The following is a 27,221-nucleotide window of genomic DNA, read 5'->3' on the forward strand; positions in this document are numbered from 1 at the left end:
ACATATAAAAGAAAAATTGGGAAAGATCCATAATAGATGATTCATTGCAAAAATTACGCTTTGTGAAACCTGAAACGATTGACAGATAAAATTAAAGTAGAAATATATGGCATCAGTTTGTCACTGCAAATTTAAACTGCTGTGTGTTTATCTGATCTGAAATCATAAAAGTCTTATGCTGAAAGAAGTACATTCAAACTGATTCATATAAACTACACCCTTTAAGAAAAATACACAAACTAAATCAACAGTGACAGGAAAATCCAAACAGAAATGGCAGGTTTTCAGTAACGAAATCCATGCACAAATTAAAGCAAGCAGTTACAACATCTGTACTGAGATGCTAACATAATTAGGCTAAACAACAGACGACCTGTTCTTTAAAGGAAATGCAGGATGAACACAATTAGAAACAGAAGGTAAAAGAATAGCCATAAGGCATCCTCAACTCAATCATGCTAAGGCATGCTGAACTCAATCATTTCAGTCAAAATTAAAAACAATAAAATAAAGCATTATAAAGCATTTAATTCAAGCCAGAGAACATTCTTTCTATAGCTCCTCAAGAACTAGTAGGATTCCAACAAAGGACCTTGAAGGATCACCATAAAACTCTGTAGGGAAGCATCATGCTGAAGGATTGGCTTTCAATAATTTGCAGAGCTTAACTGCTATACCTAAAACACTTAATAGAATTATTGATTAGATATTCCCATATAATTCATTCATTCTTAAAGACCATTTTAATTTCACAGAAAGCTATTTCAATTTAGTGAAGATTTGATGTTTTGGTCTTCATTCAGCTTCATTTCTTCCTGTTCGACGTCATCTAGCTAAAACATCTGGGCTATGACAATAAAAGAAAAGCTCTTCTGGTGTTTTCCAAGTTCATACTTTATACTGAAAATCTTGCAATTTGAAGTTAAGTTGCACTTTTGCAGAGTTAAAATTTTTGGTAACATTATATGTTAGTTCTAGAAAAGACCTTGAGAAATAAAAGGAGTAAGTCATTTGGATGCTTGCCCCTGGTCCATTATTTTCCTGCACTTTTCTCATATATTTCAATTCCTTTATCATCCAAACGACCTTCGTATACAATGTGATTACCTCTCATTCTCTTGACTGTACAATTTCAGTCAGCTAACATTTTCCCTCATAAAACAAACCCATCAACCCAATATTTCAGATGTACAGTACTTTCATAAGAACTCCATGTTATTGGTGGAAGAGGACCAAATCTTGTAATGAGGCCCAACAATTGCTTGATGAACCTCCATGTTGATTTTCTCTAGTACGAGGACTTCCAGTTCCTTTGAAAATCAACTTCTTTCAATCTCACACCATTTTTAAAAAAAATACTCCGTCTTCCTAATTCTTCTACCAAAGTGGAGGACTTGACGTTTTCCACATATTCTATTTATCCTGTTCCTGGCCATTCATTTGTTCTATCTATATACTCCATGAAGTCTCTTTGCATCCTCCTCAATTTCAGCTACAGTAAAACTTGAGTAGTCTGCCATGCTACAGACTTCAATGTGCTAGCCTTGCAGATTTTCTGGACTATTAGATGTTATTTTTATCAATACACCAACATACTTTTAACTTATTTTTGATAAGATGTAACATGGTACCATTTTAGTGAACTAGATAAGTTCCAGGAAAGCTCAAACAAGGAAGTATATCGCAAAGGAGCACATACACAGATTTGTAAATAATCAGAGAGTGGATTATTGGAGTGTTACTGTACTTTTTTTAAGTTCTATGCATTTAAAATAGATGTTAAATTAAATATTAAAGTTTACAGGTTAATACCAAGTATTTTATTATCTTGTAACTATATAAAGCCATGGGATTTGATACAATTTGAAAGAGAATATTATAAACTACATTAAAGGTGTTGTGTAAAAAATTCCAGTCAGTTGGCTGATCAGTAGTTCAGATCAATCGGAACAACATGAGGCATTTGACATTTCGAATCGAAAAACTATGCATCTATAAATAACAGGTTCATTCTCTCTCCCTGCTAATTTTTCTTGCTGCTACATTCAAGTTGCATACATATTTTAATAAAACACTGTTTTCAACAAACACTCTAAAATTATGTTCAATCCATTTCTTCAAATGCTTTCAGAAGCTTTAGCCATCAAATGTAGTGGTCTGCAAGCCATACAATTGGGCCTCCTTCACTTTCTCAAAACTTGGGTCACTGAAGCGCAGCTGAGATCATCAAGTTGAGCATTTCTATCCTGGTTCTAAAGTATCATCTTTGGATAAGAATGTACCAGGAGTTTGTTAGGGCTAGAATTGGATAAAATTGTCTACTGATGCTCCATTTTATAGGGAGGAAAAGAGAGCATTTTTTTCTGATTACCTTTATGGAAGACCTTGTAAGCTGGTAAAGAAATTAGAGGTGAGCAAAGATATTCAGAGCCACCAGTGCCATGTCTGCAAACCTCTGTGCTCCCTCCCCTTGGCCCCGCAGTGGTCTTCAAATGTGGTCTAAAACATATCAGGAGTTTGCACCATTCGGAAGAAGAATCTGCAAGGAGGCTGCTTATACCAGTTCAAAAAAAATTGCTTCTAATCACCACTTATGTGTTAAACCTGTAGGAGTCTGTTTTAGTGCCTCCAGACATGTTCAACTCATGGTAATCATCACAATTAGCCCCAAAAGTGTGGGCCAAAACTAGACTTTCAAACAGATCTGTTTTATCAGCATAGCACCCACTTAGCACCTGCTTTTACCCGTTTACCAAAATAATCCCCATGACATTTCAAGTGAATTCTGATAGAGCAAATCTGACTGCAAATGCATGCAATACAAATTATAGTGAACTACCTATCACTCAAAAAAAAGAAAATAAAAAATTACAATGATACTAAATCATTTGGACTTTTTGTTTCTTATTCTGCTCCTGGCCCATGTTCTACTCCCGCACGCTTTCTCTCCACCCCCCACTCCCATTTCCACCTCCATTTATCAACAGTAGCAAAGAATTGCCTGATGTTCTCGACTCTCAAGTTATTCTCTGGACAAATTTGCGAAGCTATTGATAAAAGTAGATTCATAATTTCCCTTAATCCCTTGAGGACTGTCTCGAGTCAGTTCTGTAGTTGACCAACAAAATAGATCTTACTGTAATGAATAGAGAGGGGACATTGCTGAAATCATTGTTTAAAAATTTAGATGGAAAAGAAACTGGATGGTTTACAACAATGGTGACACTAAGAGTATTTCCAACAGCCACGGAGTTCAGATTTCACTCCACTTCCCAGCTCTCCCAAAGAATCTCACAGAACAAAATTTAAGAAGAGACTGGTACTGAGAAAGTAAACTGGGGAAAATTCTGAAATTGGGAAAAAAAATTGCAATCCTATTGAATCTTTTCCAAAAGTAAGAATACTGCAAGCAGAAATAGAAATATTCAAGTTGGTCATTCAGTTATGACTTCGGTGCTCATATCTTTAATGAAATCCAAGATGAGAACCAAATAATTCTTTAAAAAAAACACAAAAATACAACTGCAGATGCTGTGGATCAAAGAATACGTACACGACGCTGGAAGAACTCAGCAGGTCAGGCAGCATCCGTGAGAAAAGTGTAGCCAAAGTTTCGGGCCGAGACCCTTCATCAGGAATGGGGGGGAAGAGAGGGCCGAAGCCCAGTAATAGAGATAGGGGAGGGGGGAAGGGCTAGAGGTGCCAGGTGGAGAACCAATCAGAGGAAGGATAAAAGGTGGAGGGGATAAGCATGAAAGAACTGTAGTGGTAAAGGAGCAGAAAGTTGAAAGGGGAGAGAGGCAGAGAAGGACCTAGGATAGGGGGAGGGGGAGGGAATTACCAGAAATTGGAGAATTCAATGTTCATACCACCAGGCTGGAGGCTACCCAGACGGTAGATGAGGTGTTGCTCCTCCAACCTGAGTTTGGCCTCATCATGGCAGTAACAGAAGGCCACGTATGGACATATCTAGATGGGAATGAGAGGCAGAGTTGAAGTGGGTGGCAACCGGGAGGTCCTGTCTATTGTGACGGACAGAGCAGAGGTGCTCGATGAAGCGGTCCCCTAATCTGCGTCGGGTCTCGCCGATGTAGAGGAGGCCGCACCGAGAGCACCGGATGCAATAGACAACTCCAGCAGACTCGCAGGTGAAGTGTTGCCTCACCTGGAAGGACTGTCTGGGGCCCGGAATGGTGTTAAGGGGGGAGGTGTGGGGACAGGTGTAGCATTTGTGCTTACAGGGATAAGTGCCGGGTGGGAGTTCTGTGGGGAGGGACGTGTGGACCAGGTAGTTGCGGAGGGAATGATCCCTGCGAAAAGCTGAGAGGGGTAGGGAGAGAAAGATGTGCTGGGTGGTGGGGTCCTGTTGAAGGTGGCGGAAGTTGCGGAGGATAATGTGTTGGATCCGGAGGCTGGTGGGGCGGTAGGTGAGGACAAGGGGAACCCTGTCCCTGTTATGGTGACGGGAGGATGGGTTAAGGGCTGAAGTGCGGGAGGTGGAGGAGATGCGGGTGAGGACATCTTTGATGACGCCAGAAGGGAAACCACGATCCTGAAAGAAAGAGGACATTTGAGAAGTCCTGGAACGGAAAGCCTCATCCTGGGAGCAGATGCAGTGGAGACGGAGGAACTGGGAATAGGGAATGGCATTTTTGCATTGGGCAGGGTGGGAAGAGGTATAGTCAAGATAGTTATGGGAGTCAGTGGGTTTGTAGAAGATGTCAGTGGATAGTCTGTCTCCGGAGATGGAGACTGAGAGATCAAGAAAGGGGAGAGAAATGTCCGAGATGGACCAAGTGAATTTAAGGGCTGGGTGAAAGTTAGAAGCAAAGTTGATGAAATTGACGAGCTCAGCATGGGTGCAGGAAGCAGCACCAATGTAGTCGTCAATGTAGCGGAGGAAAAGTTGGGGAGTGGTGCCAGTATAGATTTGGAGCATAGACTGTTCCACATAACCCACAAAGAGGCAGGCATAGCTGGGGCCCATGCGAGTGCCCATGGCTACACCCTTGATCTGGAGAAAGTGGGAAGAACCAAAGGAGAAGTTATTGAGAGTTAGAACAAGCTCCGCCAACCGGAGAAGTGTGGTGGTGCTGGGGAACTGGTGGGGTCTGTTATCCTAAAAGTAGCCGAGGGCTTTGAGGCCTTCTTGATGTGAGATGGAGGTGTATAAGGATTGAACATCCATGGTAAAAATGAAGCGGTTGGGGCCGGGGAATTGGAAGTTATTGAAGAGGTGAAGATCATGGGATGTATCCTGGATGTAGGTGGGGAGAGTCTGAACTATGGGGGATAAAATGGAGTCCAAGTAGGCAGACACGTTCGGTGGGGCAGAAGCAGGCTGAAACTATGGGTCTGCCGGGACAGTCAGGCTTGTGGATCTTGGGGAGGAGGTAAAATTGAGCTGTGCAGGGTGTGGGAATTATGAGTTTTTTGGCTGAGGGAGGAAGGTGTCTGGAGTTGATGAGGGTAGAGATGGTGCGGGAGACAGTGGATTGATGTTTTTTGGTGGGGTCCTGTGGCAGGGGTAAGTATGAGGAGGTGTCGGAGAGCTGCCGTTTGGCCTCAGTGAGGTAGAGATCCGCCCGCCAGACCACTACGGCACCACCTTTGTCTGCAGGTTTGATGGTGAGGTTGGGGTTAGTGCGGAGAGAGTGGAGTAAAATAATTTTTTAGATTTCCAATGCACAGATTTTAAAATACCAACCAGGGCTATATTTTCTCTATTCTTTAATTTTAAGTATTAAGTAAGTGCATCTGTAGTATATGCTGAGGAATATCAAGAGTGAAGCAAGGAAGTATTTTACAGCTAGATGGCTGCAATAACAAGGGCATGTGTTAAATAGCAGATTATACTTAAAAGGAATAAGTTACCCCTCTTGAAAAATTGGAAGTTGCTAGCACTTTAAATAGGAAAAGCTGACTAAACTAAGTCTTAGTTTAGCTTGAATATAGCACTATCTCTGAGAAAGAAGCAGTGTTCAAGCTCTAATCAGCAGCTTGAGTAGTCTAACACAAAGGGGCTTTAATAGGATCATAAAGATGATCTTTCTGATAAGATGTTAAATCAAAGTCCCATTTTTGAGGTGGTTTTTATAAAGTCCGATTGCAACATCTGAGCCATAGACTAGGAACTTCCTGAATGCCATCAACATTTCCCTCCATCCCTGTTCATCTAATCAGAATATATTCTGCCCTCCCAATGAAGATTCAGCCTCATACCTCCCCCAGGATGTTTGCTTACCTGATTACCACCTTTGTCCTTGTTCTCAGACTCCTATTATAACTGAATACCAGCATTAATCCTCATGTAACAACCCCTTTCATTCCAGTCCATTAACACCACAAATCCTAATACTTGGCCCCTAATGGACCCGACCTCTGTTTCACACAGCACCTTCTCTATGACAGAAAAATCACAACTTCCTTTCAGTGGCTCAACAGGACCAGGTTTGCAATTGTGAGCCCATGATCAAACAGCTTACATATGGGTACCCTGGAAGTGTTCCTGAATAAGCTTGCCTCTATCATCTCTCTCAGGAGAATCAGAGAAAATGCTAAAAAAAAGTACCAAAAATAGGTTCTGCATCGCAGCACTTATTTTGCTCAGTCCTTCTCAATTAACCCCAAGACTTTTCATGTGGTTCCTCACCACCAACTGGTATAGCTCAGTGGTTTGTCGTGAGGTCTCCAACGCAGCTTTGTACGGAAGCTTGTGGATGCACTGGGGTAAACAAAAGAAAGAACAAAACTAGAGTACACGGACAAATTAAAATAAAATTCCACAGCTTGTATACACAAGTTTATTAAACACACAGACATCAATATACATTTTTAACTTTACCAGTCTTGAAAACCACACAAAGACCAAAAAAGAATTCACACTCACAAAGGCCATGATGTTTCTACATGTAGGCCCATCTTTCATCTCCGCTCTCCATTTTTTGCTGCATATTAATGAGACTGTTCCTAATCTCAGGACAATTTGCTTCATTTGTCTACTGTACACTTCCTGCTGACATGCTGTAGTGAAGCTAATGCTTTATTTCCAATTAAACATTTTACTGTTAAAGAACTTCCCATAATTACAATTAGCTGCTCTACTATTATGGCATCTGGGTTCATTGCACTTGCAAAAGTACTGTATAATCTCACAGGCAGTTTATCCAAAATTCTGTTAAGAATAACCGGTATCACTAACATTAAACATGCAATAAAACTCCATTACACAACAGGAATTGAAGAAACCAGAATATAGAGATCGATCTCCCGCCTAGGTAGCCTCCTTCCTGCCGGCATGAACATCCAACTCACTGACTTCCGTTGATACCCCTGCCCCCCACCCTTACCCTCATCCCTATCTATTATTTTAGTCTGGTTCTCTTTCTCTCTCTTACCCCCCTCACTATAATCTCTCCCCACCCCCCAGCCCTACCTTTCTTTCTCTTTTATTTCCCATAATTCTCCACGTTCCCCCTAGCCAATTTCCCTCCAGCCTATCACTTCCTAGCTCTCTACTTTATCCCTCCCCCCACTTCTTATCCCCCCTCCACCATCCCATGTTACTTCACTCCTGATGAAGGGTTTTGGCCCGAAACATCATTATTGCCTCCTCCCATAGATGCTGTCTTGCCTGCTGAGTTCTGCCAGCATTTTGTGTTTTTTATTTATTTCCAGCATCTGCAGATTCACTCGTGTTGCCTATAGAGATCATTTCTTAAGTTCAGTCTTTGTTTTTAAAAAATGCTAAACTTTTCAGTGTTTCTAACTTTTTCTTAACAGGTTAAACTCCATTGGGTCCACAGCCATACAGTAACAGATAAAGTACGATAGATTACATGCGTTCAGAGGAGATACACACAAAACACTGCGCATTCTCAACAGGAACATAGAATGCCTGTCTTCCATGCTGTAACAAGTCTTTCCAGTTCATACAGCTTAATGTAACAGGAATCTGGTTTACTGCACTCCAACGCCCCGCAATTCTGTACTTTCTGTACTAATCCAGCTCTTTTTTGAGTGTGCCATTGAATCTGCTTCTAGTAGTTCCCACATTGAATTCTAAACACCAATAAATTACCCCATAAAGAACTATATTTAAGTCTCTGCCCATAAAGCCCATTTTTTTTCCTTAAACCACTTTTTCCAATCTCAATGAACTGGACACATACAGCTCCAGACCTCTGTTTCGTATCCTTTTTTAAAAAATGCGTCCTGACTTACATAACTTTAAAAAAACATTTTTATACCAAAATGTGTCACTTCTCATTTCTCAATATTAAATCTCATCTGCCACCTAGCCACACATTCCTCCAACTGGTATATTTTCTTTAAGTCTATTTCTGTCCTTGTCACAGGATGGAGCCAGTTCATGTATACATACCTAAGTGCACGTCATTAATAACATTAAACTCAATCATAGTAGGCCTCTATGGAACTCTACTGTGCAACTCATACCAACCACCCCCCCCTTCCAAAAAAAGAATCTTTAACTCTCATTTCCTGTATCAGCCAATTTTCTATCCAAGTTGCTACAGCCCCTTTTATTTGTGTGAGCACCCATCTTAATGACAAACTTACTAAGTGGCATTTAAATAATCAACTTCAGAGAGTCCACAAATAACTCATTAATTGCATTTCTTTCATTGACCATCTTTGTTACATCATCAAAAATCTATGAAGTTAATTAGTCAATTTCCACTGAACAATTCCAACATAGATCTCAAATGAATCTACCTTTGTTCAGATGACAACTGTCTGAATTTTACTGTTGCCTTCTAAGACTTTTTCTTGCATCCAGATTAAGTGGTCTATAATTCAATCCAACAGATTGTTAAAAGAGAAGATGCAGAACTAGCTCACTTCCAGCCATAAAGCACCACCCCTGAAGGTGAAGATATTTGGAAGAACAAAGCCAGATTCTAGGCAATTTTCTATGTTACTTCACTTAGCCATCAAGAACAAACCCCAGCTGATAAGGTAGCATTAACCTTTCTAATAACTCCACTTTATCACGTTTATCATCCAGAATCTAGACTACATCTTCAATCCAAATATAGAGGTGGAATAAAAGTTCTTGTATTGAATTGGGAAATTATTAACAGAATATAAAGCATAGAAGGGCTCAATACAGAAACAGTCCCTTCAGCTCTCCACCACCCCAGTGTGTGCCGACCATGAAGAGAAGCTAACTCATTTCATTTCATTTCTGATCGACACGCACAGGGAATGCCTCTATTCTGTGTGTGTGTGTGTGTCAATCTGTCTAAATGGTGCTTCTGCATTTACTTCTACTACCTCACCCGACAGTGAAGTCCAGACACCTACAAACACTGTGTACAAACAGAACCTTGCCTTCAAGCTTTCCCCGCCTTACCACAAAAACCTGTACCCGCTAGTGTTTGACACTACCACCCTGAGAAAAAGACTACCTAGCTTAGGCCTTTCATAAGTTTAAATTCTTCAGTCAGATACAGAAACACCAGAGAGAAACTGGTAGAGAACCTCTCCTTGTAATCAAAAGCTCCAATTCAAACAACACCCTAGTGAATCCCTTCTCCACCCTCTCCAAAGATCATTATAGCGTGGCGACCACAACTTGATACAACATGCCAAATGTGGCCTAACAAAACAAATTATGCAGGTGCAATACAACTTGTCAACTTTAATAATTAATACCTCGACCAATGTAGACAAGCACATCATAGGTCTTCTTTACCGCTCTATCCATTTTCAGGGAGCTGCAACCTGAATGACAGGATGGTCCCCCCAGTACACCAATGCTCCTAAGGGACCTGTATACTATGACACTTTACCTCCTAAAAAGTATCACCTCATTTGTCCAGATCAGATGCCATCTTCCATTTCTGTGCACCAATTTCCAACTGATCTATATCTTTCTGTATATGATGTCCATATATGCATTGCAGCATCCAAAGGCAAGCATTTCTGTAATATTAATTCCTGTGGGCCACTTAAACTTGATGGAGAATGTCACAATAACTGGCAGCCTATTTTTAATTTAACAAAAACAATCTAATTTAAGGGTGTCATGTTAGCAGAGCTGTTAAGAGCAACTCCATTACAGCTCAAAGCATTGGAGTTGGGAGTTCAATTCCGACGCCTCTGTGATGAGAGGCTCCATGAACATGTGAGTTTCTTCCAGGTGCTCCAGTTTCCTTCCATATTTAAAAGATGTCCCAGTTAGTAGGTTAATTGGAGAATGTGAATCATCCTATGATTTGATTAGCCTAGAGTTAAATAGGTGAGTGGCTACACAGTGTGGCTGGCTGTCAAAGGGCCCTGCTCTGTGCTACAGTATATCCTTAAAGAAAATTACAATGAGAAGAAGTCAAGTACTCGTAAACTGATTCAGGCAGGTCCAGTATAAGCAAGATATTTATCCGACAGTCTTTGGGTCCCACTATACACCAGAAGTCCACACTACCAAACCCTGCCCAACAACTGCAACCGTGCCCCACCACCATCACCACCAAAAAAAGATCTGCTTGCACGACCTGAAGACACTGACCCAAAATCCACAATCACTGATCACTGCCCAACCACGTCACCAAAATAAAACCACAAGTCATAGGAGCAGAATTAGGCCATTCGGCCCAACGAGTCTGTGTCGACATGCCATCATGATTGATTTATTATCCCTCTCAATCCCATTCTCCTCCCTTCTCCCCTTAACCTTTGACACCCTTACTAATCAAGAAAATATCAACGTCCTCTTTCAATATACCGAAGGACTCTACAGCTATCTGTGGCAATTAATAGCAGTTTCATCGATCCCTGGCTAAAGAAATTCTTCCGCATCTTCATTCTAAAGGGGTGTCTTTCTATTCTGAAGTTGTGCCCTCTGGTCCTCGACTCTCGCACTATAGGAAACATCCTCTCTATATCCACTCTTTTTGATATTGGACACGTTTCAAGGAGATACCCCTTATTCTTCTGAACTCCAGAGAGTACAGGCCTAGAGCCACTAAACATTCCTCATATGTTAATCCTTTCAGTCCTGGGATCATTGTTGTAACTCCATTCATCAACCAATCACTAAATGCCAAAAGTCACTCTGCTCTTCTACTCAACAACTGCCTCTGATCCATTGCTTAAAATTCTCCTCAGTCCTCCATCTTGAACTTCGCTCTATGATGGCAGAACTAGTGAGGAAGGATCTTTGTACACAGAGCCTGTTCAGTACGAATATTGGGCAACCTGTGCTGAGTTTGCTGATCTTGAACACATGAACAAGATCTTTTGTGGGCTAGCCGTATACTGACTGTCTAACACCAATCGATTTCTTAATTAGGTTGTTTTTCTATATGAGAGAGGAAAAAAATAAGTGTTTGAAGCACATAATGCCATGTGAAAGCATAGTAATGGGACCCATTTCAATGTGCTCTTGTAAAGGGTAGACACCGGCCTTGGCAGAATGGCTTCCTTTGATGCAATACATTTCTGAATGAATTTGGTCATCTCAGAGAAGCCACACCATGTTCCACTGGTGTAGCAAGGATGCTAAGGGTGGGGAGGACTGAGCTTTACTTTATCCCTACTTGCAGGCACGTTGGCTTAAGGCAACAATCTTGAGTACCCAAAGAAAACCCATGTCCTTTCCCTAATGATATTATTTAACAAAAACAAAGCGAAGGAGAATGACATCACACTGCAACGAAAGAAGTTCCTTCCTGACAGTGAAGTGACCAAGTGCACCGGAGAGAGGCAGACACAAGGTGCCATCAGGAGCAGGAAGTTAATTTTCCTTTCATACTTCTGTGAGTATTGTAATAATTTATTATTTCCATTGCAAGAGTATTTTTTTTGAAAACAAATATTTCCTGGCTTTTCAATATGGAGTTAGCTAAATGATATACGTCCATCTAAATCATCACACTGGAGATAAATGAAAATAAAATTCAGAGATGGTAGAAAACCACACATTTCATTTGAGGTTTGAAATGCATTGCAACTGTTCATTAATTCTGTTAATCTGCACTTGGAAAAGATGTCAACTAGACATCAATTGAAGGTGGAACTGGTGACTCAGAGGCATCATCTAGCAGTCTGATTCAGAAGTTAACAACATTTAAAAGACCTTTAGAGAGGCCCATGAATAGGCAGGGAATGGTAGGATATAGACTATGTACAGGCACATGGGATTAGTTTAAATTGGAATAATGGTGGGTACAGACGTTGTGAACTGAAGGGCCTGTTCTGCTGACTTCTATATTCTAAAATTTAGACTGATAACCTTAGTGTTGCACTGCAGAAATGCAGTACCATCAGATCTTTAGCATCAGATCTTAAACCAATTTCTTATCCACTCTCTAAAGTGGATCCAAAAGATTCACATGGAATTGCTTCAAGGATGCTGAACAACCATTGATGTTTTAATTTACAAATACAGTGTTTCTCTAGGCTTGTCTCTCTGCTTTGCCTTTTCTATTTTTTTTTAATGTTTGCTCAATACATCACTCGTAATGCAGGCAAAAATTGTCAGAGGGCAAATTAAATAAATCAACATATATTGTACCTGCGGTAAAGAATGTGCCTGCAGGGGTCAAGTAACAATGCCAGTAAGAGCAGGAAAAACAGATCAACAACACTGAAACAGATAACCTGATTAATACAATTTACTTTTGTGGAATCTTCCATATGCAGATTGACTGTCACGTTTCTGATATCGCACCAGTGACTGCACTTTCAAAGTACGTCAATGGCAGCAAGATACTCTGCAGCAACCTGTTCCACAGAACCAGTTCGTAGTGACAAATGCTGGGATATTAAAGATAATTAGACTTATAAAATACTTCATTTTTAAAAAGCCTTACAGGGAAGGGAGGAACTAGAAGCCAAAAATAAGTAAAGTGTTCTAGGCTTTTACAACAAAAGAAACCAAGGTCAATTAGGTCCATTGAGCATACTCCACCATTCAAGATGGCTTATTTTCACTTTCATGACTATCCTCATATCTCTTGATTCCCTTGATATCTGGCAATATATCAACCTCTGTTCTAAATGCAATCAACAAGGAAGACTCCAAGACATACAATCCCAAACACTAACATTCTGGAGAATGGAGGTATTGTGGCGACCCACTTTCACCCACTTTGTGTGTAGCACATCGCTACAGTATTTCACCTCACTTCAGTCCTAAATGACCCACTTATTTTGAGATGGCAAATCCTGTTCTGGAGTCCTTAGCCAGGAAGAGCATCCTTTTCTGTCTTATTGCCTCTTCTGTCTTCTCATGCTTCAACACCAATAAACATCAGTTCTATTTGCCACCTTCTCTTAAGTGATTTTATGATTTGAATGTCCTTAAGGCATCAGGTACAACGCATTCCTCAACTATCCCATTTCAAGTATCCCATTCCTTTTCAGCTTATTTTTTTTTAAATTGGAGTAAAACAATTACCTTAACTAGATAATGGTTGTATGCTTTGGAAATAAAAGCAATAGCTTTCGAAACAGCAAGCAGTAAATGGAAAAGGAAATATGGAGAAAACTTCAAACAAGGCACAAGTCAGAGTTTTATTTAGAAGGTATTAAATGTTTGTAGTGATCTATTAGCAAATACTAAACCAATAATGGGTTCAAAATATAGATGAATGACTGCAATTAGTAACAGCTGGATCAATATTACTTAGTTGAAAATCTTTCTTTCAGCCTTGATATGTGTTGTATTCTTTTACTAATACAATAAAAGAAACATTAAACAACAGGCAAATCCACTGCAACACACACACAAAACACTGGAGGAACTCAGCAGGTCAGGCAGCTTCTATGAAATGAATAAACAGTCGACGTTTCATGCCGAGACCCTTCATCAGGACTGGAAAGGAAAGGGGAAGATGCCAGAATAAAAAGGTGGGAGGAGGAGAAGCAGGACAAGATAAAAGATGATTGGTGTAGCCTGTTAGGTGAGAAAGGTAAAGAACCAGAAAAGAGGGAGTCTGATGAGAGGAGACTGGTAAAAAGGAAGGAGGGGGGTGATAGGCAGATGAGGATAAGAGGTCAGAGTGGGAAATAGAAGAGGAGGGAGGGGGGAGGGGAAAATACCGGAAGGAGAATTTAATGTTCTTGCCATCAGGTTGGAGACCACCTAGATGAAATATAAGGTGTTGCTCCTCCACCATGAGAGTGACCTTACCATAGTAGAAGTGGAGGTTATAGACCAACATGTCGGAACAAGAATGGGGATAGGAATTAAAATGGTTGGTCACCAGGATATTCTGCTTTTTGCAGATGGAGTGGAGGTGCTCGACAAAGCGGTCCCCAATTTATGTCAGGTTTATGTAGATGGTACCACACTGGAAGCACAGAATACAATAAACGACCCCAGCAGATTTCCAGCTGAAAAGTTGCCTCATCTGGAAGTCTGTTTGGTGCCCTGAATGGAGGTGTGAGAGGAGGTGAATAGGCAGGTTTAGCATTTCTGTCGTTTGGAGGGATACATGCCAAAAGAAAGATGAGTGGGAAGGGATGAATGGACAAGGGAACTATGGAGGGAGTGATCCCTGCAGAGAGCGCGAGTGTAACAATATGTTTGGAGGTAAGATCCCACTGAAGATAGCACAAGTAGTGGACAATGGATGCGGAGTCTCAAGGGGTAGTAGGACAAGAGGAATTCTATCTCTGCTTAAGGCTGCAGGAAGATGGGGGAGCGCAGATGACTGGGAAATGGAGGAGATGCAGGTGACAGCAGCATCAATGATGGAGGAAGGGAAACCCCACTCTTCGGAGGAGGATGTTCCCCACTGCTTCATCATGGGAACAGATGCAGTGGAGAGGAAGGAACTGGGAAAAGGGAATAACAGCATTTACAGGAGATGGGCTGGGAAGAGGTAAAGTCAAGATAGCCATGGGAATTGGCTGGTATGTAAAAGAGGTTGATAGAAAGTTTTTCTCCAGAGATGGAGACAGCGAGATCAAGAAAGGGGTGAAAGGTGTCAGAAATAGACCAAGTGAATTTAAGGGCAGGGTGCAAGTTGGAGACAAAGTTGATGAAATTGATGAGGTCAGCACGAGTGCACGAAGCAGCACCAAGGTAGTCATCATTGTAGCACAGAAAGAGTTGGGAAGCATTAGTTACCAAGGAAGGCTTGGAAGGCAAATCCACTGCACTGCAGTGATCACAGAATTCACCCTGCACTGGGAGTAAAGGGAATTAAAGAGGCCCGAGAGAGAAGCTGGCCAAAGTTGATTGGAAGGGACACCAGCAGCGATGATGGCAGAACAGCAATGGCTGGAGTTTCTGGGGACAGTTTAGATGGCACTGGACAAATACATCACAAAGATGAAGAAGTATTCTAAAGGAGGATGAGGCAACCACAGCTGACAAGGAAATTCAAAGATAGCGTTAAAGGAAAAGAGGTCATTATAATATAGCAAAAAATTTTGTGAAGTTAAAGGATTGAGAAGCTTTTAACTAAAAGATAAAAAAGTGAGAAAAGATAAAATATGAAGGGAAGCTAGCCAATAATATAAAGGAGGACACCTTTAATATAAAGGAAGAATTTTCAGATACATAAAGAGTAAGAGGTGAGAGTGGATACCAGACTGCTGGAAAATGACTCTGGATAGGCAGTAATGGGGGACTAAGAAATGGCAGACAACCTTAATAAGCATCTTGTGACACTCTCCATTGTGGGAGACACTACAGTACACCAAAAATTCAAGAGTGTCAGGTCACAGAAATAAGTGTATTTGCTATTAGAAAGGAGAAGATACTAAAAAAGCTGAAACACCAAAGGTAGATAAGTCAGCTAGACCAGATGGGCTACACCCATGGTTCTGTAGGAGGTAGCTGAAAAGATTGTGGATGCATTAGTAACGATCTCTCAATAATCACTAGATTCTGGAACAGTTCCGGAGAACTGGAAAATTGCAAATGTCATTCCACTCTTTAAGAAAGGAGGAGGCAGAAGAAAGGCAATTATACGCCAGTTAGTCTGACATCAGTGGTTGGGAAAATGCTAGAGTCCATTATTAAGGATGGTTTAGGGGTACTTGGAGACACATGATAAAATACACTAAAACAGCATGGTTTCCTTTCGGGGAAATCTTCTGAGAAATCAGTTGCAATTCTTTGAGGAAGTAACAGGCAGGATAGACAGAAGGAAGTCAGTGGATGCTGTTTACTTGAATTTTCAGAAGGTGTTTGACCACATGCTGCTCACGAGGTTGCTTAACAAGATAAGAACCCATGGTATTACAGGAAAGATACTAGTATGAATGGAAGATTGGCTGACTGGCAGGAGGTAAAGCATGAGAAAAAAGATGGCCTTTTCGGGTTGGCTGTCGGTGACTAGTGGTGTTCCACAGTGTCAGTGTTGGGATCGTTTCTCTTCACATTATACTTCAATGATTTGAATGATGGACTTGATGGCTTTCTGGCCAAGTTTGCAGACAATACGAAGTTAGGTAGAGGGGTAGGTAGTGATGAGGAAGTAGGGAGTCTGCAGAACGACATGGGAGAATGGGCAAAGAAGTGGCAGAGGGAATATAGGTCAGTGTATGGTCATGTACTTTGGGAGAAGGAATAACGGCGTAGACTTCTCTAAACGGGAAGGAAATTCAAAAATCAGAGGTGCAAAGGGACTTGGGAGTCCTCCGACAGAATTCCCTGAAGGTTAATTTGCAGGTTGAGTCATGTTACTAACGCAATGTTAGTATTCATTTCAAGAGGACCAGAATATAAGAGCAAGCATTTCACACTAAGGCTTTATAAGGCATTGGCCAGACCACACTTGCAGTATTATAAGTCGTTTGTGCTTCTCACAATATTCCAAGTGCTGGCATTGGAGAGGATCCAGAGGAAGTTCACAAGAATGAGTCTTGAGAATAAAAGGGTGAATGATCCTTGAGAACGAAAGGGTTGAATGATCCTTGAGAACGAAAGGGTGAATGATCCTTGAGAACGAAAGGGTGAATGATCCTTGAGAACGAAAGGGTGAATGATCCTTGAGAACGAAAGGGTGAATGTATGAGGAACGTTTCATGGCTCTACGACTGTACTCACTAGAGTTTAGAAGAATGTGGGTGGAAGATCGCATTGAAACCTATCAAAAATTGAAAAGCATAGACAGAGCAGATAAGAAGAGGATGTTTCCAATAGTGGGTGAGTCTAGAACAAGAGAGCATAGCACATTTTACTTAAATTTTTAAAGAATCGAGCGTCCCTGGATGTATTTTGTAAACAACTTATCTTTGTTCTTACAGTGTCCTGCAGTTACAGAGTGCTCTGCACAATAAAGTGGAAGCATCCAGACACAGCAGAAGATAGGATCTCAAAGTCTTTGTCTCCTTCAAATATTTACAGTACTTATCACCTTTAACTTTATATACCTCTTGTAAAGTTGCCAGCTTTGAGAATCTATGGAAGAGGAAATGCTCCTTCCCTGAAATACAGTGTCAATAAGTGGAACATCAGTGTAGGCGTGATTTGTAACGCTGTAATTTAACAAAATAGCCTTTGGAGAGTATACATTAACAATTCCTATGGACAATGTCCTTATCTACTGCCTGTTTCCTTTTTTTGGCGGACGATTTCTGAATTGGCAGAGACATTTTTCAAAGTGCACTCGTAAGAACAAACAGCTGCTGGAAACAAAGAGAATCTTGTTCCAACCCTTCTGAAAGTTCCAGTTTATGCTGCAATCAAACTGAAATTGCTTAGCAAATAGCGGAAGACATCACATCATATGCCATGTAGTCGTTTATAAAGGCATACTGTTGTACAATCCAGCTTCATTCACTTCAAGCAGTTTAAGAATAAGTCACATTTACCCAAGTAATCCATGAAATAGTAAAGACATTGTAATCTATTGTGTATTCTCTCTCATTTAACCCAATTCACATCTTGTGCTTTTCTACCAGAAACCTACAGAGGACTAAGCTTTTAAGGATGTTAAAATAAGGAAAATGGGATCACTAGCAGACTTAGCTTGGCATCATGAAATTTTCCTTTAACTTTATTTATGGACACAAAGACTTCAGAAAATTATTACCAAAAAAGATGCATTTGCATTATAGAAGCAGAATAAATGAGTTAATTAGATTTCAGGTTTAACAGGTTTCCCTGGAAAGAAGTCAGTGTACCGAATAGCTTTTAGTCTCCCCTTCATCTCCATGACTTTCAACCTCTGTCATAAATAAAAGATCAAATTCAGCATTGTGGTTGGAACTCCACACAATTTGAGAAAAATACAAGTATCAAATTTCTTCAAGTTTACTAAAATTGGACTTTGATACCAAATTAAGACTTCAGTTGGACTTCTAATCAGTGGGAGAAATAATTACAAGTGAGACCATGGGTTAACTCAAGGGTTATACTTAAGATTTATATCAAAAGAATGAAATAACTCTCTTAGAAAATAGGGCTGGAATCTTTGTACATTATAGCTAAGGCTCAATGACTGGAGTATATCTCAACATCAAATTATAATCAGGGCATTCTGATACTGATCAGTGTAGTTCAGAAATTCACAAGATATACAAAATTCCACAGGTCAAGAGTCAGTTAAACAGCCTATTCCATGGGAAATTAAGACATTAAAAGTCCTACTCTTTCAACACATTAGGGAGAGTTAGAAAGGAGCTTTCAACCAGGTTCTACCGTATCCTGGGAATATTCTGGACAGTATTATTATGGATCATTGCTCCATTGGTTGACTTCACATATTTTAGCAATTCTGTTAGATAACCTAGAAGGTGTAAAGATTACACTTCAAACTTCAAAGTACAAAGTATTTTGTACTAAGTAATGTACAAAGTACATTATGTTACCTTGAGATTTGTCTCCCTACAGGCAGCCAGAAGACAAAGAAACCGAACAAAACCAATTAAAAAAAAATGTCAAATACCCAATGTGCATACAGTGCAAACAATAAAAGCAAGCAAATAGCATTCAGGATGGAAGTGGGACAGACATGAAGCCAGGCATCAAATGGAGGCAGCTACAGCAAGAGTTCAGCGCAGAGCTGCAAGCAGTACCAGTCTAATCCTCGCCTCAGGTACCGACACCTGCCTTTTCAATCTGGCTCAGCATTTAAATCATCCAAACATTGGGTCATTCCTTGCTCAAGGACGTGGACCTTGCCGTTTCAAGACGCTCTGGCCTGGAGCCCGCCACCACATTTCAGCCAATGCCCGACCTTCCCAATAATTTATCCTGAGCAAATCATCTGAGCTAGGTAAGAAATTCATTGCTTTGATACATTTCTACTCCAAGGAGATATACAAGCATAACCTTCTGCTCCAAGAAATTTGAGGTAATTATTCTTTCTCTCCAGCATCAGTGCTAAAGGTAATTTGTCAATCAAGATACTGCTTCATAATAACAACCATTACAAGTCTGTGAAGAGTTATGAAATTGTTGCTCTTTGATTTATGCCATGTAAACAAATTTAGAAATGCAAACTAAGTTAAAGTATTGTTTAGTTACAGCTGAATAATTTATCTCAATTTACTAGTTTAGTTAGTTTTGTGATTTTATTGAAGAGCCTTTCTCTACCAGTTGTATACATCACTTTAAATGAATTTTATAAATCTGTGCATTTGCATCATTAGCATTTTGTAAGGATTCCTTGATCAACAAATTCTCATCTTAAATTTGTGGTGGTGGGGAGCAGGAATGTAATCTCATAGAATATTCTCCTAAATATGGAAAAACAATTGACAATTATTGTTCAAGTAGATTAAAACAAAACATTCTTGTGTATTTCCTTCAGATCACAGAATCATTACACTGAAGAGGATGGTCATTCAGCTACACCATTCCATTCAACCTATACCAGCTCTGTAATGCATTACAGTCAGTCCTATTCACATGGGCTTTCACCGCAAACCAACATTTTTTAACCTTCAAATTTACCCAATACATTTTTTTTGACAGCCGCCATTGAATCTGCATCCATTTCAAATTATAGTAATGCCACTTATCATTTGATAATCACTTTAATTCTGTCACCTCCGGTTCTTGACTCCTCTGCTGCTGAAAAGCTTTGATTTCTATTTCACCTAAACCTGTGTAATATTCAACACCTCTAACACATCCCCTCTTCATCTTCTCCAGTCCAAAGAGAACAGCCCGAGATTCCCTCATCTCTCCTTTCAACTAGAATTCCTCTTTCCAGTATTAACCCTGTAAATTCTTTGTCAGGTCATCACCTCCATCCTAACATGAAGAGAGCAAAATTGGATGCAACCATTTGTGGCCAAATAGTTGTTTTAATGGTTCAAAGTAACCTCCTTGCTCAAACGTTTAACCATGTTTTCAACCAGTGCTACCATCTCTGAAGCCTTATGAACATATGCACTAAGACTGCATCTCTGCTCCCTCTCTAAAAATGACCACTCAGTCTACAATCTCTGTCTCCACATTCTTTGCCTAGATTTATTAATCTAAACTTCTCTGTATTAACTTCATCTGACACTGGCTGCTCATTTCAAGGCCACTGCTATTCACAGTTAACCACAATTCCAACCTTAGTGTAATCTGGAAACAGTGAAATTTTGCTCTGCAATTCCACTGTCAATTCAAAATGGCAGTGTCCCAGAAGAAACAAGCCCTGGAAAATACCAGTTTACCTCACTCCAGATTAATTTAATGTCAATTTTCATTCTCTGCAATGGACCTTAAATTTTGCTAACTCACCTTGAATGCAGTTGCTCATCAAACAATTTGCAAAAATATATGCCTAACGTAACTACAAGATTTATCCCATTAATCTTTTTGAGTACTTCATCATAAAACAAACCAGGTTAATTTGCCTCATACTCATTAAAGATTTCAGCTTTGCCCTCTGACTCCATATATTGATCAATATTTTAGTTCCTCTTTTTGGACTTATTTGGAAATAAGTCATTTCCTCTTTAAAACCTACACTTTATTCCATTCAGGTCTTGTAGTTATCTTTAGTTACAATTTCCCTAGACCAGATACATGCTCAGACTACTAAACTTGGTCCTCCTACAATGAAGTGCTGAGCAAGATTGCCCCTTCCCATTACTAATCTACACCAATTTCTTAAAACTTTCATTTTAGCCTCCTCACATCCTGTCACATAATATTCATAATCTCAATTTAGCAGTAGCATCACTCTTGGAACACATGAATTTCATTGTAATAGTTACAAAGCAAGTATGACTCAGCTTTTCTATGTAAATTATACATTAATGCAACTCATAGATTTAGAAATTCTACTAATTTATAGTTGAGAAATTGAAAGCTTGTCCCAATGTTTGCAGAACATTTTGTTTGGAATTTCATGGAATTCTTACATAACTGCAACATTTTAAACAATAATACGACAGAATTGATCTCGCTTACCAAAAATGCTATAAACACACTAACATTTCTTGAAAAAGAATTGTATGATTATGGGCAAAGTAATATAGTCTTGGATACACGAAACAGCAGAAAACAAGCAAATATCAGCAAAATGGAGATGGCAAAAAGAACATATTCCCTGATAAGTTCCTTATTTATGATGGCCTGACAGTATCAGATCATCATACAGCCTCATTGAGATGGTATCTTTATGTGCATTAAAAAAACTTTCATTGTTCAGAGATTCTGAAGCTACATTTTCCCTAATGCAAGTAGAATGCAATAAAAAAAACACAGAAAGTGATGTACAACCTTACACTTAGGAGTTTAGTATAGATAACTCAGGGTCAGTGTGAAAGGAGGAAACTTTCAAACCCTGGCTTCCTGAATGATAGGAGGAACCCTGACAATGGGCAAAGTGTAATTTCTAATCACAAACATCACAAATGATTACAAAGTACTGACATTAAAGTAATTTACATAAACCATGGCTGGTAGATAAAATTATGCAGTGTGGGCTTAACACCAACATTTCTAACAGTAGAAGGAAATTATGGACCAACAGTTTCATTGATCATGTACATTTTCCCTCTGTGGGACACAATTAATTGAAACTGATTAAACTTGCATACAGATCAATAATACTGTAATTCAAATGTAAATTTAAGAACCAATGTTTATAGCCTGTCAAAAGAAAACAAAACCACACAATGGAAATGACACCCATTCCATCACAAATGTAACATGGATTGGATTGTACTTTAAAATTTCTGTTAAAGAGAAAATGATTGTGATAATTACACACTTCTGTTGCTTATTTTGCAGACAGAAGTCTTTGTCTTCCTCAACAAGGTATAGTGTTATCCAATTAAAGCAAAATTAACTAGTGCAAAAGATGGAGGAATTTTAAATACAGTATATCAAATCCCTTAGGTGTATGTTGAATCAATTGCATTCAAATTGCTTGGTTACAAAATCTCAAAACTACGAAGGCTAGAATTTCATCAAAAATGTGCATAAAACACAATATTGTCATTGTCAAAATGTTACAAGAATGTGGCATAAAGTTAATACAGAAATGCAGTCATTATTAAGACACAAGGTAGCCTACTGTATTTGAGCAATATTGATTCCTCAGGTAACTAATTCTCCCTCTTTACATGAGTGTTACTACTTCACTACGGGTTCTAAAGTAAAGCAATAGGCTTAGTCAATCCAAGGCGTTGCTTGTCAATCTTTAATGGGCTATGTGCAGATGACCGGACCCTTCACTGAAATTATGATAATTACAATAAATTCAGAGTATCATTTTCTACTAACACAAAATTCAAACATGAGGAATTTTATCTAAAATATTAGAAAGAAAGAAAATAAATTTTGAAGGAGTAATTTGTGAACTAAAAGGGTGATTATGAAAGAGAAGAGCAAAGTAGTTAAATAAGTAATCACAAATAATTTGGAGAAGGAAAAATAGGATATGGAGCTATAAGGAATCAATTTGACCCTAAAAGGTCTTCTCATTTTGGAAATTTTTGTATTAACTCCCAGATCATTGTATTCTCCCAGTAATCTCCAAATTAAAGTTGCCCATTGAATAAGGATTCATTAGAGCTGCATTTTAAATTCATCTCTAACTCACCCTGACAGCAGAGAATAGGGAGTTCACTGGTGAATTATATATAGGTCTGATATTTCAGTGTTTATTACACCCCCACACCGACCAACCCCTCTACCACTATTACCAAAAATCTATCTTCCATTTGTTTGTGGATGATTTTGCATTACAAGAAAAATACATTTCAAAATCATCTTAACTCTAAGTTTTAGTTTGCACCTCCTAATTTAACACCTCTGATTATGACTTTCTCCTGAAATATTATACCCAATTTTATTACCACTGTACAATTTACTTCACATTCAATAAATACAAGTCCGATGAGCTATTATGAGAAACGTTGACTTAGTCAGAGACAAACCGGACATATTAGAATGCTGGACATTTAATAGCATAATCACAAAGCTTCTAGATTCATTTATTATCAAGGAGATCCTACAGTAGGGTGATCTGAAAGTGATCATAAAATCAACTATAAAACGAATTTTTTTAAAACTATGATAGAAAGACAAAACATAAACAGGACTTTGCTCATTCTCAACTGAGTGACACAGGGACCACAATATTACTGTTTTGATCTGATGTTGTCTTCAGAACTATTTTGTATCTACACAGTTAAAACTTTAACAGTTATCTGGAAATTTGTTCTTTGTTTTACTTATGGCAGATCTGCCTTTTGATTTTATAAACATTTAAAGCTTTTCTATTCATTTAATTTGTTAATGTAGCGAAAGCAATATAATAAAACTATTCCAAATTTCAGAGGAAATGGATATTATAATGCCCTCTTACATGCAATTGCAGTTGACAATAAAATTTTTAAACTCACTATTGTTGAACATAACATGATCAAAATTTCATGTGACAACATGCTAATGTACTTAGTCTAAGGATAACAGAATGGCAGTAATATTGTAATTTTGGCACAGGCTGTAAATTGTTACAATGCATTGCAACTTACCCAGGGGTAGCAAGTTTCTAACCAATATTGAACAGGGAAAGCCTCTCACACTACCAGGACAGTGCCCCACCCCAGAGGTGCTGAGCAAGGAACGGATGGGGGTAAAGGGAAGGGAGGAGAGGGTGGTGAAAGGAAGGGTTGTAAAGGAGGTGTGAAGAAAGTGCAGAGGGTTTGAGGGAAGAGGTAGAGTTCTGGAAGTGTGCTGTTACAAACAGATTGGAAAATTGTGAGGCCAGGTAAAAGAGAAATGTGGCAGGGGAATGTTCTAAGAGTTGTAAGTGGGAGAATGGAGGAGGGGGAGAGCAAGGGAAATGAGGTGAGGGATGAGGATTGTAGGGATGGAAGGTGGGGAGTTGATAATTGGATGGAGTTGCTACTGAAGATGTGACATTGGTTTATTTAAGAGGGGATAGTGTAGATCCATAGAGCAAAGGTAGGCCAAGCGGGAGACAAGGTGTGGGCAAAGTTGTTCAAGGAGTACAATGAGGAAGGTGCCATGGTCAAGAGCTGGGACCATGTGGAGGGTGGATTGGTACGGGAGAAAAAAGGAATGGTAACATTCAGTGTAGTAAATGCACTGTTGAAACTCTGACAGGTTAACAAGGGCTAGCAGGATAAACTTTGGTAGGGCTAGCTATGGACTAAGGCAAGACCAGTCTGAGGATAGGGCAGCAGTTGAAAAGTTAGTCTAAGTGTGCCAAAGGGAGAGCCCTGCAGTACAGTACTGAGCAATCCCATATGAGGGATTAAAAGAAGTGGTGGGATTAGGTGGATGTGAATTGTTCAGTTTGTAAAGAGAATAGATGACCACCTAGACAAGATGAGAGTAGTTTCAGATGGACAAGTATGGATGGTCTAAAATGGGCAGGTGAGAACGTGTGGATGAGCAAAGGGAGATAGTGTGGGGTGGGTGAATTACCATGGATGTGGCGGTTGTGAAGTGGTTATTACAGATGAGGCTGAATCGATGTGGTAAAATTCTCTACATGGATAAGGGGAAGGAAGTGAGAACTTATGTTTGAATGGGTGAAGAAATATTGGAAGTCATAAGTTTAGATCTAGGTCTATTGAAATGTTTGGGTAGCTAGTTTGGACGAGTGGCATAGATCAGGATGGGTGCGGAGAGTGTAGAGGGAGAGGTTGAAGCATAGCTGGTTTGGTATGAAAGAAAAGGGATGAGAGGGAGTGGGGGAGAGTTTTCACTTGGATGGGTAAGGATGTATCAGTATGGATAAGGATGGCGGGTGGGTAAAGGCTAGACTTCGGGTGGAAGGGCGAGGAAAGCGTGGGCCAGCAGGCACCCCCACGTTGCTCTCACCTCATACGACCAGACGCACTGGGTGCCGCCGAACCTCCGCACGCACCTGCCGATCTCCACGTCCTCGTGGCTGGTGTACATCTGGCGCAAGCACTCGCCCAGGTGCGGCACCATACGCCGCAGCACCTCCCGGCTAAAGATCATGCCGGGACCGCCCATGCAGAAGTTCTCGCCGGGCTCGAGGGCCAGCTTGCCCAGTTCCTGGCTAGTGCCCAGGCCAGTTTGCCCCAGGTAGAGCGGCTGGCTGCTGTTCAGCGAGCGCAGAAGCTCCTCCAGCCGGCTGCCCTTGATGTAAACGTCGTCGTCGGCGCGCATGAACCACTCGTAACGCTCCAGGTAAAGATCGTGCATATACTTGAGCATCATGAAGGATTTCTTCTGCGGCGGATACGAGTCGTCCACCCCGGCCAGCGACACCAGCGGGATGGGCACGGGCAGGGGCAACTGGTCGGAGCCCTCGCTGGAAAAGAACTCCACCTTGCCCGGGATGGATGGCACCCAGGTGCGATAGGCGGCCACCGCCCGTGAGTCCAGGTACTTTTTAGCTGTCATCACCCCAACGTAGAGGAAATGCTTGTCGCTCGCCCCTTGCCTTCCCTCCGCCTCCTCCTCCTCGTCCTCCCCCTCCTCTTCAGCCTCCTCCCGCTGCCGCAGTTTGCTGAGCAGCACCGTGTCCTTGTGCCAACCCAAGCTCCTGCTATTGCTGTTACTGTTGCTGGCGCCCGCCGCTGCCTCCCTCGCGATCCCGGCTCTGCTCAGCAACGAATGGCAGATGTTGGAGATCCTTTTGTTCTTGCCGTTGATCTCCACCACCCTGGGCACGATAAGCCACGAAGCGGCGGTGAATCCCAGCACCAGTCCCAGCACCACGCTCATCCACGGTCTGCGAGACCTTACAGCCATATCCCCGCAGGAGAGGGGTCTCCCACCTGTCCTCTCTCACACATACACACACACATATACTGGATGGCCAGTAATCTACTCCACCATAGCAAACTGCGGAGTCTTTGTTTAAATGTCCATTTTAAATTCTTTTAAGTAAGGAGAGAAAATTCATATTCCCTTGTAAAAAGAAAGGGTCTTTCCTCTGCCCAGGGCTACCAACTCAACTTAAGTCTGGCTCCTTTTCTTCCAAGTTGTCACAACCTGAAGGAAGTTCTTGGGTTTCACTGCAGGCGGTTCCTTTTCCGTTTCTTGAAGAGATTCACGCATTTTGTTTGACTTTTTCTGTGCATTTTTTCCTTTTTAAATATATCATAGAAAACACACAAGGGGGGGGGGGAAGTTGACGGTAAGAAATGAACGCGTTGTCAGGGCTGGCTTCTCAGCAAGTCAACTCCTTGAGTGCAAAAGCACATTTCAAGTATGTGTGGCACTCCCACTCTCTCCCCTCTCTCTCCTCCTCTTCTCCACTCTCCCCGGATCGCCATCTTGTTTACATTTGACGTCAGGGCAAATAACTTTTTCTTCCTTTTCTCTTCTCCCACTCTCTCTCTCTGTTTCTCAGTCTTTCTGCTTCAGCTCCGGCTTGCCTTCATTAACATTAATACCGCCCTCACAAAGCGCAGTAGCTGAGAGGCTGAAGGAAGGAACCAAGGGTTCCCCTCCGGATTGACAGCTCTTTTGGCCACTCACAACAGGGCTGGGGCACAGGGTTGAAAGTGTTTCGTCGGCTTTGAGTTCGACCAATCCAATCAATTGAGGAGGAGGGACGGGACATCCGCCCCCTTGAGCTGCGTCTTTGCCTCGGTGATGTGAAGTGCTGGAGGAGGTGGAGCTGAGGCAGACTTTGTTTGACACTGATGGTTTGCGGCTGCTGCTAGACGAGGCAGAAGAAAGCTTGCCGAGAGGACTCCTGCAATAATCACCGAGTGCTGCGAACTACAGATGTAATTTCTTTAATTGAATATCAATAATCCCCTTAATAAAACAAAGAATGGGGAATGTTCTGCCCTACCCAATGCGACTTATTAAAATATTTTACACT

The 27,221-nt window shown here is 40.7% G+C and overlaps 1 protein-coding gene across 1 annotated transcript in view; it reads right to left on the reverse strand.

The window, feature by feature from the left end:
• The window catches only part of LOC140741702 (chondroitin sulfate synthase 3-like), a 227,794-nt gene extending 200,973 nt beyond the window's left edge, over window positions 1-26,821 (reverse strand). Inside the window, exon 1 of the mRNA XM_073071996.1 lies at window positions 25,235-26,821. Coding sequence (XP_072928097.1) covers window positions 25,235-26,137 — 903 coding nt within the window. The 5' untranslated portion in view covers window positions 26,138-26,821. The remainder of the gene's footprint in view (window positions 1-25,234) is intronic.
• Window positions 26,822-27,221: the final 400 nt, after the last annotated feature.

The sequence above is a fragment of the Hemitrygon akajei genome, chromosome 2, assembly GCF_048418815.1.
Source record: "Hemitrygon akajei chromosome 2, sHemAka1.3, whole genome shotgun sequence".
NCBI classification, from domain to species: Eukaryota; Metazoa; Chordata; class Chondrichthyes; order Myliobatiformes; family Dasyatidae; genus Hemitrygon; species Hemitrygon akajei.